Genomic DNA, 18,248 nt, shown 5'->3' with positions numbered 1-18,248 from the left:
TCTGAGTAAAATTGCTTGCTCTGAATATAGTTTCATCTGCTTACAAATACCTTTTGCTTTGGTATACAATGAATATAGCTAATGTTTGGATAGGTACGTTTTAGCATATTTATATTTTGTGTGATGGGACTTATGGTAAGTGTATTTACTTTTGTTTCCGTAAAGTGAGAATTGTTTCCATAAAGTGAGAAAAGCCAGGGACGTAGTAAGACTTCAATTTCCTCAAAATAAAACTCAGATGCTGTAATTATTGTCATCATGATTCAGGAACGGTTGTTCCCCATTCTATTTTTAGCTACTGAGACAACCCACATTACGTGTCCCTGCGTGATGTTCCCGTGGCTCTTCGCTTAGGCCTGTCCGACATCATCATGCCCGGCGACGTTCGCAACGACTTGTACGTCACTCTGATATCGGGAGAGTTTTCGAGAGGAGCCAAGACAAGCGATCGCAATGTAGAAGTTACAATTCGAATAGTTAATGAAAAAGGCAGAGTTATACCTGTAAGTGGAACGGAAGTTTTAGGCGTTTGTTGCTTCCCTGTGGGGGTTGTTGGGGGGGCGCAGATAGCATTGTCAGTGTAACCCATACGGAACACTGTAGACCTTACTCAAGGTTCTTTGCAGCATCCCTTTGGCCCCTAGCTGCTGCAACCCCTTTCATTCTTTTTATTGTACCTCTGTTCATATTCTCTTCAAAGTGCAACTGCAAGGTTTCCTTCCTGTTTGCTTTCAGCACTGAATGACCTCACAGGTCCCAGCACATTGCCTTTGACCCAAATTCTATATCGATTCTATTTATTGTTGCTCAGTTTTGTTCAAACAAGTGGACAGTAATACCTTTATCTTACACTATTCGAGTTGGGGCGAATTCACAATAGCGCAAACGTTTTCATTAGAACCTAACTTAACTATCATATGCGACTTTTCACAGACACGAACACAAACACAACATTTTTTATTCCTCAAGAAACCCAGCAAAAGTGTTTATTTAATTTTTTTTATGTAATTTACAGGTTTTTAAGCTTTCATGTTTAAATTAAATAACAAATAATAATAATTTCTCTCTCTCTCTCTTATTGAGATGAGAGAATTTTTATGGTACATGTATATGCTATGTTTATTAATATTTTCGAATATTGATGATGATAATGATAATAATAATAATAATAATATACTAATTGTAATTATAAAATGCATATGTTATAGTATTTCAAAGAAATAACCTTTCCATTTCACTTTTAAGTAAGGACAATCTCTCTCTCTCTCTCTCTCTCTCTCTCTCTCTCTCTATCTCTCTCTTCTCTCTCTCTCTCTCTCTCTCTCTTTCTCTCTCTCTCTCTCCTTAGGCTGTGCTGTCGTTTTCTTTAAAAATTTTTTTTAAAGGAATATTCTCTAATGTAATTTTTAATAATAACACTGAGATATAATTAGACCATTGAAATTATATTGACAAACCTGACATGAGATTTTTTTTTCTTTACATTATCAAAGATTTTTATTTACTTCATTGAGGTTTTGGTGATTTTTCTTAATTTGTCATTTCAACCTCAGGGAGTGATACACCAAGGATGCGGTAAGGTGCCACTTGATGAGTACCGGTCTGTCACTTACCATCATGAAAATAAGCCGAAGTGGATGGAAACAGTCAAAATAGCTCTACCCATTGAAGAGTTCAAGAAAGCCCACATCAAATTCACGTTCAAACACAGGTATTGAGAAGTACAATACTGACATGTAGCGTGGTTGGGAGCATTGTCGAGTGGCATCTTTAGTCATAGTAAGAAAGGCAAAACTAGGAAGAATTCCTCATGTACATTCTTGCAATTCAATTCCAGTGCATAAAGATCTTTTCTGCATTAGTTTTGAAGGCATGCATGACGTAAATGTTTCTTGGTTATGTGCAGTTACAGAGCCAGAACTTTGTATTTCATGGTTAACAAAAAGCAGCTTATAAAATATTTACCCTACAAGAAATGCATAATTTAAATTAGCCCACAATATGGGTCTTTCATGAATCCCAGACTCTTCATTCCCATGTTAAAAGAAGATATAGCTGGCTGGGTGGCTGCACCTACTGCTGTGGTTTGTATATGGAGAACATTTTGTACAGGAACATTGTTACAAAGAAAATTAGCAGCGTAAGTAATAAGTTTGTTGTGAACCTGTTAACATTCCTAGACAGATGCAATTCAAGACTTCAGTCAGGTATTCTGTTTTAGAAACTTGTGTAATTGAAGGTGTAATGTTCTGTAATGATTTCTTTTCAGGTCTACAAATGATGTGAAGGACAAGAGTGAAAAGCCCTTTTCAATGTCTTTTGTGAAGTTGATGCAGGAAAATGGAACAACCCTGTTCAACACTGAACATGATCTTATTATTTATAAGGTAAACTTGTTAGATCAAATATTTTGTTTTCAATGTTCAGTGTGGTGTAAGTAGGATACCAAAATCTTTGAATTAAAAGTACAGGCAGTTCACAAGCTTTTTTTTATATGTTGTATACTGTACCTGAATTTTTTTCTCTCATATTTATCTGACCCTTTTACTTCAGTTCATTTATCAAATTATTTCCATAATCAGAAATTGTAAATATTCATTTACCAAATGTTTTCCAAAGTCAGAAATGTTATGAGTTGATTGTTTTGGTCGGCAGATTGATCCAAAGAAATGGCAAGATGATGACATAAGTTACCTCAAATTATCTTGGAGGAGAGTGAATGGTGAAGAGCTGAACAAAGTTTGGAATTATGGGCTTGCTCCATCGTCTAAGGATAATTTCACCATATCCACTACTTTTTGTTCCACAAAGTTAACTCAGAATGGTGAGTTGGTATTCCAGCTGCAAGTGCATATTATATTGGAAACTGCTTTTAGTTCAAGTTTTTTGTTGTCTTTAGTAGCAGTACATGATGTTGGTAAGAATTTTTATTCTTTTCTGTGATTTTAGCAAGTATACCTTGTTACCTTGTTATTTGTATGTGTTAGTTTTTTATTTATTTATTTTTTTCAGTGCATGGGTCTTTGATACTTGAAGCATGATGTGTCCCATGTTCTGTTTTAAAAGGAAAATGAAATTGTTCATACACGAAACAAACCTTCGGTCTTAACATTAGGATTTACTAGCGCCAAGCTGGAAACCGGTAGAATTGTTAAAATTACCAATTGTGAGATCCAGGGACTAATGGCATCTATACCAGGTCACGGGGCATGTATACCCAGAATGCCCACGGCTACCTGTGACCCATCAGTTATTTTCCTACCGCCTTTAAGATAAGACGTGTTACTGTCTATCTCATTTAAAGCCGGGTTTTTCAGTTTGCCCATTTCTTTTTTATCCATTTCATTTTTTATTTTTCATTATTTTCCTTTTCTTTCTCCAAGTGTGATCAGTGTGTGGTAAGAGTGTATAACGTGGTATGATGGCAATTTTGCCTCAACATCGGGATCGTCTACCGCTTCGAAGAGGAGACAAAGGAAATGCCCAGGAGTCAGTGGCTTCCCTTGTTCTAGGTTCCTAACCTTTTCGGTGTCGACGGATCCTCATCCAACGTGTAGTAGGTGCAGGGAAAACGTATATACGGTTACTAATCCGTGTTCTGTTTGTCGCGGTTGGTCGGTGGAGAAAACAGTGGAAGAAGTTCTATGGGAAAAGCCAATACAAAAGAAAGGGGGTGACGCCATCTTTGGATGACCAAAACCTTACCGGCTTCTTTTGTATCGGTAATAAACCAGGCTGCTCCATATGTTTCTCCACCTGCTTTTGAATTGTCTCATACCCCTTCGGTTTCTCCTAGCGGTTTCTGTATCGGAAACGTCGGGAGGGGCCTTGGGTTAATTTTATGAATAATTTGCACTCTCCTTTGTTCCCAGCAAGTAGAGGGGGAGATCCGCCATCTTTGTTCCAGGCTTCTGCTACGCAAGCGCATAAGGTTTAGATGGTACGTGGTCAGCGCTAGGCCTACCAGCGTACCAACCTTGGATGGTCTGCTTGAGCATATATGACGTCACGGTTCCAGCAGGGTCCGGCAGCGCTGAATGTCCTCATCCCCCGGGCTTGCAATTTATGGGAATTAATTTGGCCGCTGCTTCACCATCCCACTCAGTATTTACAGCGATGCAGAACGTGGGAGGTAATTTGGCAGCAAACGTGCGGTTACCAGCAGAAACCTCTCAGTCTCTCCCTACGAGAGGATGACGTCACAACATACGTCACACTCTGAGATGGCAGGCTGATGACGTCACAGACCGATTCTCGGCCTTTTTCGCGGCTCCCAGACGCTAATACGCCTTCTGATCCGTCAATGCAAACTGTAATGCAGAAGTTACAGGATATAGAGGAGAGAATGAATAAGAGAGACAAAAAGAAAAAGTGTGATTCGCCTTCTTCGTCTTCTTCCTCTAGTTCGGCGTCATCGCTAAGTCCGATAACGTCACGGCGGAGCGCCAGTCAAGCGTTGGAGGAGGATTCGGGAGTTCCTAGCGGATCCTCGGCCAAGAGGAGAAGAATCAATTCTTCCTCTTCTTCGGACGAAGACTGTCTTTTTTCCAAGTCAGCAAGAAGGTCGGAAAATCAGTGGCTATTAAGCACAAGGTTGCCAGACGAAGCCGTTTCGCAAGAGTCCGAACAAGCGAGAGAGGTGACGGCCGGCGAGCTAGCGGCCGAGGCGGAGTTTGCCAGTTCGGATCGCAAAAACTGCGATACCTCTGGTAAAATCGACGTTGGCGGCGAAAGGTCGCAGAGATAGGAATGCAGGTCCCAGTTTCGCCCGTAAGGCCGTTCAAAATACGTACGAAGGACGATAAGGCTCCTATTAAAAGTACGAAAAAAATAGAGAGTTGGCAACCTCGGCGGATACGTCGTGGAAGGCAGTGTCCGTCTGGATAGAAGGCCGAGGCCGGGCTCGCCGACGCTCGAAAACGATGCCAATGCTAATAAAGACGAACTTACCTCTGTCTTAAGGAGCCTCATCTTGGAGATCTAGACGAGATTCTCCGCTCTAGATCCGTGAGCAGAGAAAGAGTGAGACGTTCTCGTTCCCCTGCTGACTATCTGGGATCGAGCCAACAGCGGCCAGCAAAGATCAAAGAGGACCGCGGCCGTAGGGGCAGGCGGCCGTGGAATCCGGGCCGTTCTGTCAGAAGATAGAGGCGAGACAACATCTCTCGTGACGGAGAGTGGTACACTAGAGCCGGAGGAAGGAGAAAACCAAGAGTTTCTGGCCTCGTATGCAGAGGTTATTGATTTGATTCGTCAATTCAATAGCCTTTCGGAGAAGACAGAAACACGGCCAGTATGCTTCCTCCTGGAATTGACATGGCGTTTGGACTAAAGAGGGATACCAAGGTGTCGTATGAATTGCCTTGTTCGAGTCATGCGGAATCGGTCTTGCAACACGTAAACGCAAAGATTGCAGGGAGGGATAATTCCTTAAGATCTAATAGATCATTTAAATTTATTCCCCCTCCAATGATAAAGCAAAGGAAATATTATACGACACCGAAGGTCCCTTTGCTGTCTAGACAATGAACCCTAATGTTGTAAGGTTAAGGCCTGGATTAACCTTGGATCAGGTTAAAACGGAGTTGCCCTTCGATGACGTACCAAGAGGCTGCCACGTTAGAAGCAACAGCTTCTTCTGTCTTTTTCAGGCTGCGTCCTGGTTAGACCTTTGGTCAACAGCAGTGGCGAAAATTGCATCCTCGGAAGCAACAAGGAAAGTAGTGGATGAACCATTGTTCATTAGATTACTACAGTCAGGGTCCAAGGCGATTGCGTACCTGACAAACGTAAGTGCCAATGTTTGGGCAAATATCCTGCTAATGAGGAGAGATGCAGCATTGGCTAGACTAAGCCGCAATGTGGATTTGGATTCCCTGTTAGCAATGAGGAATGGGGATATCTTGGAATCGCAACTACTGTTGCCAGAGGTCATACTGGAAGAAGCGATAGATAGAAGAAGGATGGACACTAACGATAGGTTGGTGCAACAGGCAGTTAGGAAAACCTCTAACAGTCAAACTATTCCTTTGGAGGGAAGACAACAGCAGATGTCTCGAAAGAAACCAGTGAGACATAGCATCCCTAATAGAGTCACAAGACCCTCTTCCACCAAAGAGGATAACGCATCGGCCCTTTGCACAATAGAAAACAACAGAGGAAGGGGCAAATGGGGAGGGGAAGGGGGCGAGGCTCAAGAAGATAGGATGGGCGCCTCCCATCACTCGGCCACACCAGTGGGGGGTTGCCTGGCAAATCACTGGAAGGTGTGGCAGGAAACTAGGGGCAGAGCAGTGGGTGGTGGATGTTCTCAGGATCGGGTATTTGATTCACCGTTCGAGGTAACCCCGACCCCTGACAGATCAACCATTACCCCACGTCACTTATGCCCACAAATCTCAGAAGGCCACTATTCTGCAGGACGAAGTGAAGAAGATGATGGAAAAAGGAGCTGTGCAACAAGTATGCAGTCCGACAAAAGGCTTTTACCAGCAGGATTTTCCTGGTACCCAAAAAACCAACGGGGGAGTGGAGGACAGTAATAGACCTGTCAACGCTGAATCTGTTTATAAGGAAAACCAGTTTCAAGATGGAAACTCCGAAAACGGTTCTACAAGCAGTCAGAATCAGAGACTTTATGCTGACAGTCGATCTAAAGGACGCATACTTTCAGATACCAGTCCATCAGTCTTCAAGGAAATTTCTCCGCTTCAGTCTTGCAGGAAAGCTTTCGAGTTCAAGGTCCTGTGCTTCAGATTGACAAGTCTCCTCAAGTTTTTACAGAGTGTTCACCCTACGTGTCGGAGGCAAAAGTGCAGGCGCACGTTCTGGGGCAGGGGCGATCAGGATGATCAAGATAAATATTCTGGACGATTGGCTGGTGATAGCAAAGTCCAGGGAGAAATTAATCGGTCAGGGGACAGGGCGGCCCTCCTGCAGCTTTGTCACAGCCTAGGTATTGTGGTGAATCAGCAGAAGTCGCAGCTGGATCCAAGTCAACGTTGGAATATCTGGGAATGGTGATAGACACAACACAAGCCAAAGTATTCCCGACAGACCAAAGAGTACAGAAATGCAAACAAGTGGTGAATGCCTTTCTGGGGAAAGCAGACACAGCCAGCAAGACAGTGGCAGGTGGTGCTGGGAATCCTAACCTCCCTGGAGAAGCTAGTACCACAAGGAAGGCTACACCTTCGGTCCCTACAATGGAGGATGAAGGAGTTTTGGTCACAACAGTAGATCACACCCGTACGAGCAAATTCCCTTGTCGGCAGAAGTGAGGAAAGACTTGCTGTGGTGGGTGGACGACGACAATCTGACAGTGGGGGTGTCCCCCTTCAACAATCCTCCCCAGACCTCTTGCTGTTCTCGGATGCGTCACTAGAAGGCTGGGGAGCCCATATGGAGGAGTTGATTGGTGTCAGCAAAATGGAGTTGCAAGGACAGAGAACTCCATATAAAGTGCTGGAGTTGAAAGCAGCTTTCCTGGCTCTACAAGAATTCAGGGAGAGAGTAAAGGGACACTCGGTGGTATTGATGTCAGGACAACACCACAGTAGTAGCTTATATAAACAAGCAAGGAGGCCTAGTTTCTCGGCAGTTACATGTGAGTACAGTTCAACTTCACCAGTGGGCTATAGAGAACCTGGTAGACATCAAGGCCAGGTATATTCCGGGAAAAAGAAACATAGTGGCCGACAAGTTGAGCCGCAGGGATCAGATTTCTGGGAACGGAGTGGTCCCTACACCAACAGGTAGTGGACAGGATGCTCATGTTGTGGGAAGGACCGATCATAGACCTATTCGCAACAGGTACAACAAAAGTTGGAAGTGTTTTGTTCAGTAGTCCGGACGCAGAGGCAGCAGCAGAAGATGCGCTACAAACACCCCTGGGACAATCTGGACGTGTACGCATTTCCTCCATTTTGTGCTAATCCGTCAGGTTCTGAACAGGGTAATGCGGTCTCAGAACCTCAAGATGACCCTGGTAGCCCCGTTATGGCCGAAAGCAGAGTGGTTTCCAGACCTACTGGAACTCCTAGTAGATGTGCCAAGAGAGTTACCTCCATGGAGCAACCTTCTGTGTCAGCCTCACGTGGAGAGGTACCACCAGTCGGTGAAGTCCCTATCGCTTCACGGGTGGAGACTGTCAAGTATCTCCTCCGAGAGCGAGGGTTTCGGAAAAGCAGCCAACTCAGATGGCAGGGGTTAATATCAGAAAATCATCTGCGACAGTATACCAAGGGAAGTGGTCAGCATACTGTGATTGGTGTCGTAGGGGGAACGTGTCTCCACTCGGTACCACTATTCAGCAGTTAGCAGACTTTCTGATATATCTCAGAACAGAAAACATATGTCTGTATCTGCAGTGAAGGGGTACAGGGCTGCTCTAGCCTCAGTCTTACGAATGAAAGGCGTGGACATATCGTCTTCATGGGAGTTGGCCATGCTGATGAGGAGCTGAACAGTCATGCCCACCAAAGGAGCTAAAAGCCCCAGATGGGATCTGACCAAGGTACTGAGTAGTCTGACAAAACCCCCTTACGAACCGCTAAGGCAGTCCACGGATAGGAGCCTGACCCTGAAGACAGTCTTCTTATTGGCCCTGGCTTCAACCAAAAGGGTGGGGAGCTACATGGCCTCTCATATCTCATAAAGCACTCGAGAGGTTGGAGATCAATGGTGTGTGAGTTTGTCCCAGAATTCGTGGCAAAGACCCAAAATCCAACAATAGTAGACGGCAGATTCGACTCCTTTACCATACCTTCCTTGGCAGACTTTGTAGACACGACAAAGCTGAAATGCTCCTGTGCCCGTCAGGGCACTAAGGGAGTACTTAAAGAGAACAAGGCACCTCAGGCCGGGGTGCCAGAGGGTTGTTCGTAAGTACAGGACGGAACAAGAAGGAAGTGTCCAAGAATACATTATCATTTGGCTAAGGGAGACAATCAGAAATGCTTATACTGCAGAAGACAGAGGGTCAGATAGCCAGGTGGGAGCTAGAGCTCATGACATCAGGGGTGTGAGTGCTTCCCTGGCATTTAAAAGAAGAACATGTCTGTGGATAAAATTCTGAAAGCTGGCGTGTGGAAGCGCCAAACAACTTTCACCTCATTTTATTTGAAAGATGTTGCCCATAGATCCTTGGACACCTCCTTTTCCTTGGGTCCAGTGGTGGCGGCAACAAGTGATATAGTTCATCCAGTGCCCCTGGCGGGTCAGTTTGCGTCTAGTCTAAGATGAAGGTATGAAAGTAGAATAATGGATGGGATGACTGGTCTTTTTTTCTTTACTACTTTCTTCCTACTCCTTTAACTACGGCCAATATAAGGAGAGTACCGTCTGTGCTGGAACGGACTAGTATGCAGGTGAGATGGTCAGCCATACTGTGAAGCTATCTTAGCTGATGATATACTTTTCAGTAGCAACACACCCCTCTGGATATAAGGAAAGAGGGGTGAAGGTGGATCCAGTCGCAAGGGACAAGAGTAAACAGTAGAATGGTATCTACACCCAGTGGGAGGAAACCAATAGATCCGCTTATATCTTTGGTCCTAGGTTCATTGTCCATTCTCTAGAATTTCCCTATATATTCGGAAATGGATAAGGTGGCAAAACTTCCAGTCAGTTGTAGAGACTTACCTCCCTCCAATAGTAGTCTATCCTAATGTTAAGACGAAGGTTTGTTTCGTGTATGAACAAATACCAAATTTGTAACTAATTTGTATTTTTCATAACTAACAAACCTGAGGTCTTAACAGTTAAAGGCCCACCTCGAACCACCCCTCTAGCAGTCTAAACTGGTTAGAAATATAACTGATGGGTCACAGGTAGCCGTGGGCATTCTGGGTATATATGCCCCGTGACCTGGTATAGATGCCATTAGTCCCTGGATCTCACAAGTGTAATTTTAATTCTACCGGTTTCCAGCTTGGCGCTAGTAAATCCTAATGTTAAGACCTCAGGTTTGTTAGTTATGAAAAATACAAATTAGTTACAAATTTGGTATTTTAAAACTTGTATGGGGAGTATTTGGACAAGGAATGGGGTTTTTGCTGTTTTCATAAGCTTGGACCATTCAATGTTAAGTAAGATTTATGGCCTGGGTGCTTTTGGGAAGATGATATAAATGGGGAAAAGGATGGAGTTGTGGTGTGTAGCAACTGGAAAACAGAATATCTCCAGGATTGAGATGGTTTAGGCATTTCATGATTAAGGAAAGGAGCAATTTGTCAGAAGAAAAATAGACATAGAAGTAACAGAATGAAGATCTGTAGGTAGTCCAAGGAAAATGAGGAAAAGAGAATAAATGAAAACAAGACCTAATGGGAGTTCAGGCAAAAAGTGCACAGGAGAGAATAATGTAGAGAGAGCTCATTTCAGGTCTAACTTCCAAATAATGAAAAACTGACTTAAAAATGTTCAAGATGATAGTTTAGATTTTCGTCCTCTTATTTACAATTTTTTCTATATATAATCCACAGCTGAACTCCTTGGTTTACTGGAATGGGGTTGGAGTGGCTCAACAGACACCAAAGTCTTGCAGCAGCGGCTGGAGGGTCTGCGTCGTGTGCCTGCTGAGGAGTTGATGGTGTTTTTGCAAGACACCCTTGACGTACTTCTGGAGATTTTGATGAATAATTCTACCAGTGATGATAGTGACAACAGAGTCTTTGAGGCTTTGGTGAGTCAACTGAGTAATTTCACAAAAGGGCCGGAAGGGAATCTGTGTTTTTATGAGCTGAAGGGATTTGTTCCGATACGTAATACAAACCACCGGTCCTTTAACAATAGGAAGTAGCTAGCGGCAGCTGGAACGGTCGTAAGCTTCGAACAAGGGGAGAACGGTAGTTAACTGCTTGTCCGACAGTCGCGCAACAAATCACTTTTGCTTTCGGCCGCGGGTGTGAAGGACGTGTTCGTCATCGCTCTCTGCCCGCTTCATCGTCGTATGCTTTGTTTATACTATTGTGTTTTCTACTAATGGTTTGTTTGACTTGAAAATGAAACTGTAAGTACACTGTTTTCATTTTCATTACTTAATTATGAACCAACATGGAGCTATCGCCGTAGATGCGGCAATTTCCTCTCTTCATGAATTCAACCCTTGAATTATGTCTTGGTGCCGAGGGCTGGCGCGCTCGCGCCGAGTCATGTATTTTGGGCGAAAGTGTGTAATTGAAAAATGTAAGTACTCTTTCATTATATTTTGCCCTGTGTGTCGTTGACCGAGAGCGTGATTGCGCTCGGACGAGCTCTTATTTTGTATGATAGAATGCAAAATGAAAGTGGATTCGCAGTTGCAGTATTCTTTTCATTTTCATTTATTTATTTGCATCAATTTTAATTTGGATCAATTTTCGCTCTTACCTGGGAATTGATCCTTACGATTATTTTCTGTGAAAGTGAAATCGCAAGTGCAGTATTCTGTTTCATTTTCATATATATTTTATGATAGCATCATATTATTATGGATCAAAGTTTCCGCTCTTACCCGGGAATTGATCTTTTCCCCTTTAAGTTCAGTGAAGTGAATCGCAAGTGCAGTATTCTGTTCATTTTCATATTACTTTTCACTGCTGTGTGGGGGGTAGGGGAAGCGAAGGTCTGCCAGGAAGTCGTCGGAAAGCTCTCCCGCGACTCCTTGGTATCCGATTCTTCGTCTTCTTTCCTGCCCCCTGCTCAGCTTCCTCGTTGTATTTTTGTATTTGGGGTCTTCCTGCATTCAGGGTTGGGGCAATGTCTTTCCCCCGTACGTGAGGGAACCCCTCTTACTAATCTATCTGTCCTACCGCAGGTGCTACATCCGTGGGAGACGACCTTGGACAGGTATGGACCACGCGGCGGCAGGGCGTGCCTAGCATCCACGGGCTGCTGCAGCGTACTAGCGAGGTCTGGGGCGGTCTCCACTACTACCTCCACGGCCGCTTATGCTGCTCCCCACCGCCTGTCTAAAATCCCCATGCTGTGTCGGTGACGCCGTCTGCCGCTACTAGGCCCGGTTGCCGCCGTACCGAGGGTGGGTATGCCGCTGCCGCCTGTGTTTTTCGTGTTGCCTGCCCAGACTTCCGCTGTTCCAGCAGCTCGCCCCTGGGTCTACCGCTGTCGCTGTTCCTGCGCTCCTGAGCTGGTTGCTGTACCTGTCGCTCCTCGTTCCTGCGCCTGTCCATGCTGGTCCTGCCCACGGTGTATCTTCCCAGTCCCAGGTACCTTCGGACAGGTGCAGTCGGTCGTTGTTGCTTCGGCAATAGCCCGGCTCCGGCCTGGATGGAGGACCTGACGACTGTCCTGCGTGAGCTGACGAGGAGAGGAAGAAGCAAGAGGAAGGTGTCATCTTCGTCTTCATCGTCTGCTGCTGCCTCTTCCCCTTCGACTTTTAAGGCCCATAAAGCCGAAGAAGAAGAAGGCTGCCTCCCCCCCTAAGAAGTCTCCTTCGGGAACTTCTAAGGGCCCCGTCCCCCCACCCACCCCGGTGGACGGGGGGTCCTTCAGCTGGTCCTCCTGCTCCTTCGGGAGCGGGGGCCCGTCTCCCTTCCGTAAGGAAGAGATAGACGGGGACCAGAGGGAGTACCAGTTAGCGATGGTACTTCCTCACCTGGTGCTAGCGGTGATGCCGCTACGCCAGGTTTCCGGCTCGGTCTTTCGTTCGCGAGAGATCCCGAGTGTACGCTCTCCCTCGGGAGGACCGTGCAGCCAAAGTTTTGGCGCCAGAGTTGCTCGGCACCAAGACGCGGCACGGAGCAGAAGGCTGGTGAGAGCCGCTCAGGTGACTCTCGCCAAACCAGCGCCGGCCGCTCTCGCAGCGACCACCTGGTAACCCGGCTTTCCCCCCTAAGAAGGCTCCTTCGGGAACTTCTAAGGGCTCGTTCCACTCCCGTACGTGGGAGGGGGGGTTCTTCTGCGGTCCTCCTGCTCTTTTGGGAACAGGGCCCGTCTCTCCCCTTCGCAAGAAGAAGAAGACGGGGACCAGAGGCGTACCGACTACCACGGTATTTCCTCGCCTGGTGTTTGCGGCGCTGCCCGCTACGCCAGGTTCCGGCTCGGTCTCTCGTTCGCGAGAAAGTTCCGAGTATACGATCTCCTGCGGGAGAGCATATAGCCAAATTTTGGCGCCAGAGTTCGCTCGGCGCCAGGACTGTGGCACGGAGCAGAAGCTGGTGAGAGCCACTCAGGTTGACTCTCGCCAAGGCCAGCGGCCGCTCTTCGCAGCGGACCAGCTGGTAACCCTGGTAGACATGGAAGTTCTCTGACCAGCCACGGGCTGAGGCTGGGAAGAGGTTTCTCCCCCTTCCCCCTTTCGATCGTTGGTGCCAGCCTCGGCTGGTACCAGCGGTATGACGCGCCGCGAGGACATTGCACCGGTCTCACTGCGACAGTGGTCTCTGCAGGTCTCCTGACCGCCGCTCCCATAGGGACCGGCGGATAGGGGGACCAGCAGCACTCCTCTGCACACGAGATCGGGGCCGCTGTTCTCCGTCCAGCAGTTCCCTGGGAAACGGCTCGACTAGGCCTGCAAGTTGGCAATCGCCTGCAGCCCTCCAAGCCACGCTGGTTCTGCCAGCGAGCGAAGAGGAGCGTGTCATGTCTTCCTCTCCCGTGCCTGCAACTTCCTCGGTTTTGCACCAGGAAGAGCGAGGCACAGCGGGGTGATCGTGGAGGGCCCATACCCCGCACGATCCCGTCATGACGCTGTAAGTACCAGGTACGATCTTCGGACCGACCAGGACGTACGCGCAAGTGGCAGGAGGAATCTGAGAGGTATCTATCGCAGTTCCTCCTCATTAAGGTGGAGGTTCTCGGAATGTCTTGTTCGAGGGGCTTGACGGTCCTACTCTGCAAGATGCTATGACTTCCGAGGTCCAGAGGAATTTTGTCGAGGTTATGGCTGTGATTCGTCAGCGCAACGACCCCGGGGAAGGATCGCCGCTCCCACCAGCAGAGCCACGTCTCGGCTCGAGTCGTTTTGGGGCCCGAGAGGGAACCCAAACCGACGGTGGGCCTGCCGCGATCAGAGCTTGCCGATTCTGTCTTGAACCAGAGTCTCTCGTCTCTGGATAAGAAGGCTCTCTCAGATCTGGCCGGTCGAACAAGCTACTTACCACCTCCTCTACTGTGACAGCGGCGTTTTCTATGTGTCTTCGGACACTGTATTTAGATACCCCTCCGGTCCTCTGAGAGGTTTCGACCTCGATGAGGACTGGAATGAGTCGGAGGACTGGTATCGGCTCTCTCCTGTCAGGTATCGATCAGGCCCCACCCAGACGACGTTCACAGTGGCGGCAGACCCTTACCTACAGGGCGAGTTCATAACCCTCCTTGGGAAAACGTTTTCTCCTGACGATACGTTTTCCCAGACTCTGACGGCGATGGCTACTCCTACTCTTCTCCAACTGCTAGTTCCACTGGGAAGGCGAGCGAGTATCCAATTCCTCCCCCATTCCCTCTCTCCTTACGGCTACGAGGGAAAGGGGAGGGATCCTACAGAGATTTATCTGTAGGATCCCACGTTGGGGACTGCGCTACCTTGGGGACCTTCGGGTCCTACCTGACGTAAGCTCCGGTCGTTGAGGAGGGATCCTGCCCCATTCTCGATTTCTACGGGAATCGAGAGGACCACCAGCCGATATCGTTTGACGAATTCGGTGGGGTTTTGCAGAGTGGTTAAAATTCTACGGAATTTCTAGCGCATTCAGAGTGTTCGAGTTTTTTACGATCTCCAAACACTTAGGCGAGACCACGGTCCAAAGTGAGCGAGACGAGAATCCCCGATAATTGTTACACGATAATCGGGAACCTCGCCTATGCTCGAATTCCTGGAATTTCTAGCATTGGGAAGAAGACTGCTGCTGAAAGAAGAGTATCTCACAGTAGGCGACCAACCTGGAATAGAGAAGAACGGACGGGAACATCCAGTTTGGCTTGAACTATCGTCTTAGTTATTCTGTTCACCATTGAAGCTTTCCTTCGAGGAAGACTTCTCCTTCACTCTCTTTGATAGAGATCGAAGGTGGTCGATCTCCAATCCTTATTTTGTTTTCTTGAAGGAAAGAATTTAGGGTGGAGATCGTTGTTTCAGAATCCTACAAATATACTACGTATATTAACCTCGCGACATGATTCTGCTAAGCAGTTGAATTGTCCGAGGGGTAGGCGCATATCCTAGTTACTCTACGGATTGCGACTTAGACGAGGAGTATTCTAATTGAACTGCAACTCGGGTTGCCTGCAACCTCCCAGGAGTTTCCAGTTTCAATTTTATATACTTATGGTTTTGTCACGACAACACCATTTCAGCTTTTGTATTTACCGAAATTTGTTTCGCCTAAAATATAATTGCTCGAGCATATATTTTTATGCTCGGTGGTTCTAGCCAAACGCATTCCTTCGTGGAAAGGATTACTTGGGCAACTCAGGATGAGGAGTCAGCGACAGCTACTGCGTATTGAATTGCCCGAGGCAATTCAGTACCAGCTGCCGCTTCGAGATGCATGGTTGGTTATGTCTTTCTCCCCTGCTTTGATTGAATACCAACCGTATCTCTGCCCAACAATCACGGACTTAAGTCTCTGATTAACGGGGATTCTCGCATACATGAATGACCATCTACTGCAGAGATATCTCTTCGACTTGCATCTTTCTGTTTACCGCACGGTAACAGAATTCTGTAATGGTCTCTTGCTGCATCGCACTGCGATAATGCGAATGATTTTTCCGGATTTGGGGTTGTCCCTCAAAATATCTCGTATTCGAGGTGTGCAATTGTCCATTGTTCACACCCAGGATTAGCAGATGTATTGAAAGACATCGCCTACTCCCAGACCTGCCAGCTCTACTTCCAAACGTTCAGCCGATAGAGAAGCAGTTCTTCAGGCAGTGCTTTCATTACTGAAGAACGCCCGCTTTCATTGCAACTACGACTTCTCACCGGACAGCAATGAAATAGCGGTTAGCGTTTTCAGTCATTTGTAAGCACAGGTTCTGAATCTTGAGAATCTTTCTCTCGATTCGTCTGTGAAGACGTAGGTTGCATTCAATATCTACCTTCGTCTTCAACGGCACATAGTGTTGTTTCTCCTTAGCTGAGATTCAACAACTATGAGAATGTTTTGCCTTCAGGGACCTCGGTCTCTAGAAGGCAATTGACTTTCGCCTGTTGGGCACATGCCTTAAGAGAATCATCACCTCGCCGTCCGGCATTGGTGACAAACAAATACATTATTTGTTTGGTCTCTCGGCATAACCCATTTAAAGGCGAAGGTCACGTGACTTACTCGGATGCTTGGACAACTTGCCTCACTTCCGATACCGAACCAGTCAGTCGGCAGCTGTCAGAGCGCCAGAGTCAGTTACGAACCACGCTGTGGACTTAGTTCGGTTGTTACAGAGCAATCATTACTTCGTCTTAATAGCTTGTCACAGTACCCATACCATCGACACCCACCATGGAGTGTCGGTGTCCTATCCACTACCGAGAACTTCGCTGCATGGGGATAGGAGGATGCGAGACTCTTCGTGGCAAACGGACAGACCAGTATGGGTACTGGACATCACCGAAGTCGAGAAGAGGGATAGGTCATGCGACTATTCCCTTCTTTTCCTCTGAGGAAACTGCATAACTTTTTCCTGCGAAGTCAAGCATCCAGGGGATGGGGATCCGTGACGCTCGATTTCGTACCGAACTTCGTAGCGAAGACTCAGAACCCTTCGGTCCCTGACGATCGGTTCGAGTCGTTCACAATCCCCTCCCTAATGGACTTCACCGCCTTCGATGCGAAGGAGATGCTGCTTTGTCCAAGAACAAGAATTCTCCAGGTGGCGCAGGTACTGAAGGCAGGGGTCTGGTTCCAAACCAGACTACATGCACTCCTTCTACCTTCGGGATATTGCACAGGTCCTTGGATCTTTTTTCTTGGGACCCGTGGTGGCTGCAACACGTTGTGTAGCGAACCCAGACCCTCACAGGCTGAACAGCATAGAGGTCCTGGTGTGACCGTAAGAATGGATGAGTGAATGAGAGTGTGCACCCTGGCCCCCTCCTTCAATTCCCATTTTTTTCTTTTTTTCTCTACCTGCTGGTAGAGGGACACGGTCGTCACCCCTCTCACCCTGCTGGATAAGGACGAGATGCAGGTGAGCTTACTCAACAGAGCCCCATCCTATCCCTTTCACTAGGGATAGGAGCGTATAGCCACCACTTCCTCCAACAAGGGGGAGGAAGTGGATGCCAGCTTGAGACAAACCCATACTTTATGTTTGCCTCTTGCAAACAGGAACAAGTTCTTGCTTGCTGGTACGAAGAGATACGCTTGCCTCTCTCTTAGTACTCGACTCGGCCCAGAGGTCTTGACCATTGATCCTGTGGTGCACACCCCGATCAATCGGACAGGGGCTTGGATCCCTCCCTCGCTCTTACGGACCAGGGAGGCATTCCAGGGATGGACGAACACCAGTCTGTTCATCAAAAGACTCAGATTCCTCCCACCAAGAAGTGAGTCTTCTATTGTTAAAGGACCGATGGTTTGTATTACGTATCGGAACAAATGACAATTTGTCGAAAATTGCATTTTCCTAACTATACAAACCTGAGGTCCTTTACATATAGTCCCTCCTCATGCCACCCTCTCTCTGCGTATTTTGCATGGGCCAAAAGCAAAAGTGATTGTTTACCTGCTGCGCGACTGTCAAACAAGCAGTTAACTACCGTTCTCCCCTTGTTCGAAGCTTACGACCGTTCCAGCTGCCGCTAGCTACTTCCTATTGTTAAAGGACCTCAGGTTTGTATAGTTAGGAAAAATGCAATTTTCGACAAATTTTCATTTTTGTGGGAAAGAGCGAGCTGTGTTCGTGAAAAAGGTTAAATAATGTAGTTCTTTGTAAATGTTTCTGGTTGTATAGTTTTCTGGATTTGTCATGAAAATCATTTCATGTTCTATGTCTGTTGTTCAGTGTTCTTAAAAAGAAAATACCATTTATGGAATTCATGAAAAGCATTGATCTGAAATATTGGTGACTTGCCACTGTTTCATCAGATGGCTGAAAATATTTCTATTACATTTCAGGTTTATGTGATCACCATTGCCACTGATAAAAATAAACACGAAGCCTTCCAGCCAGTACTAGACTCCTACATCCAGCAGAATTTCCATGCCACTCTAGCGTACAAGTACGGAATAAATTGATTTTGAAGTGCCTTTCTAGTTCATTATCTAATCAATGTGATGCTGAAATTTCATATGAAAATAGGAAAA

At 46.6% G+C, this 18,248-nt stretch overlaps 1 protein-coding gene across 12 annotated transcripts in view; it reads left to right on the top strand.

Annotated features, from left to right (window-relative positions):
* Nucleotides 1-308: 308 nt before the first annotated feature.
* LOC135223840 (dedicator of cytokinesis protein 1-like) overlaps nucleotides 309-18,248 on the top strand; it is a 340,518-nt gene continuing 322,578 nt past the window's right edge. For all 12 annotated transcript variants that reach the window (XM_064262720.1, XM_064262721.1, XM_064262712.1 and 9 more), the window contains exons 1-6: nucleotides 309-503; nucleotides 1,554-1,711; nucleotides 2,270-2,387; nucleotides 2,656-2,824; nucleotides 10,485-10,684; nucleotides 18,060-18,163. In XM_064262720.1, the coding sequence (XP_064118790.1) occupies nucleotides 372-503; nucleotides 1,554-1,711; nucleotides 2,270-2,387; nucleotides 2,656-2,824; nucleotides 10,485-10,684; nucleotides 18,060-18,163 (881 nt within the window). In that variant the 5' untranslated portion in view covers nucleotides 309-371. The remainder of the gene's footprint in view (nucleotides 504-1,553; nucleotides 1,712-2,269; nucleotides 2,388-2,655; nucleotides 2,825-10,484; nucleotides 10,685-18,059; nucleotides 18,164-18,248) is intronic.

Source organism: Macrobrachium nipponense, chromosome 10, assembly GCF_015104395.2.
Source record: "Macrobrachium nipponense isolate FS-2020 chromosome 10, ASM1510439v2, whole genome shotgun sequence".
Classification (NCBI taxonomy): domain Eukaryota; kingdom Metazoa; phylum Arthropoda; class Malacostraca; order Decapoda; family Palaemonidae; genus Macrobrachium; species Macrobrachium nipponense.
The sequence above is the reverse complement of the archived record's forward strand: the minus strand, read 5'-3'. Positions and strand labels throughout refer to the sequence as shown.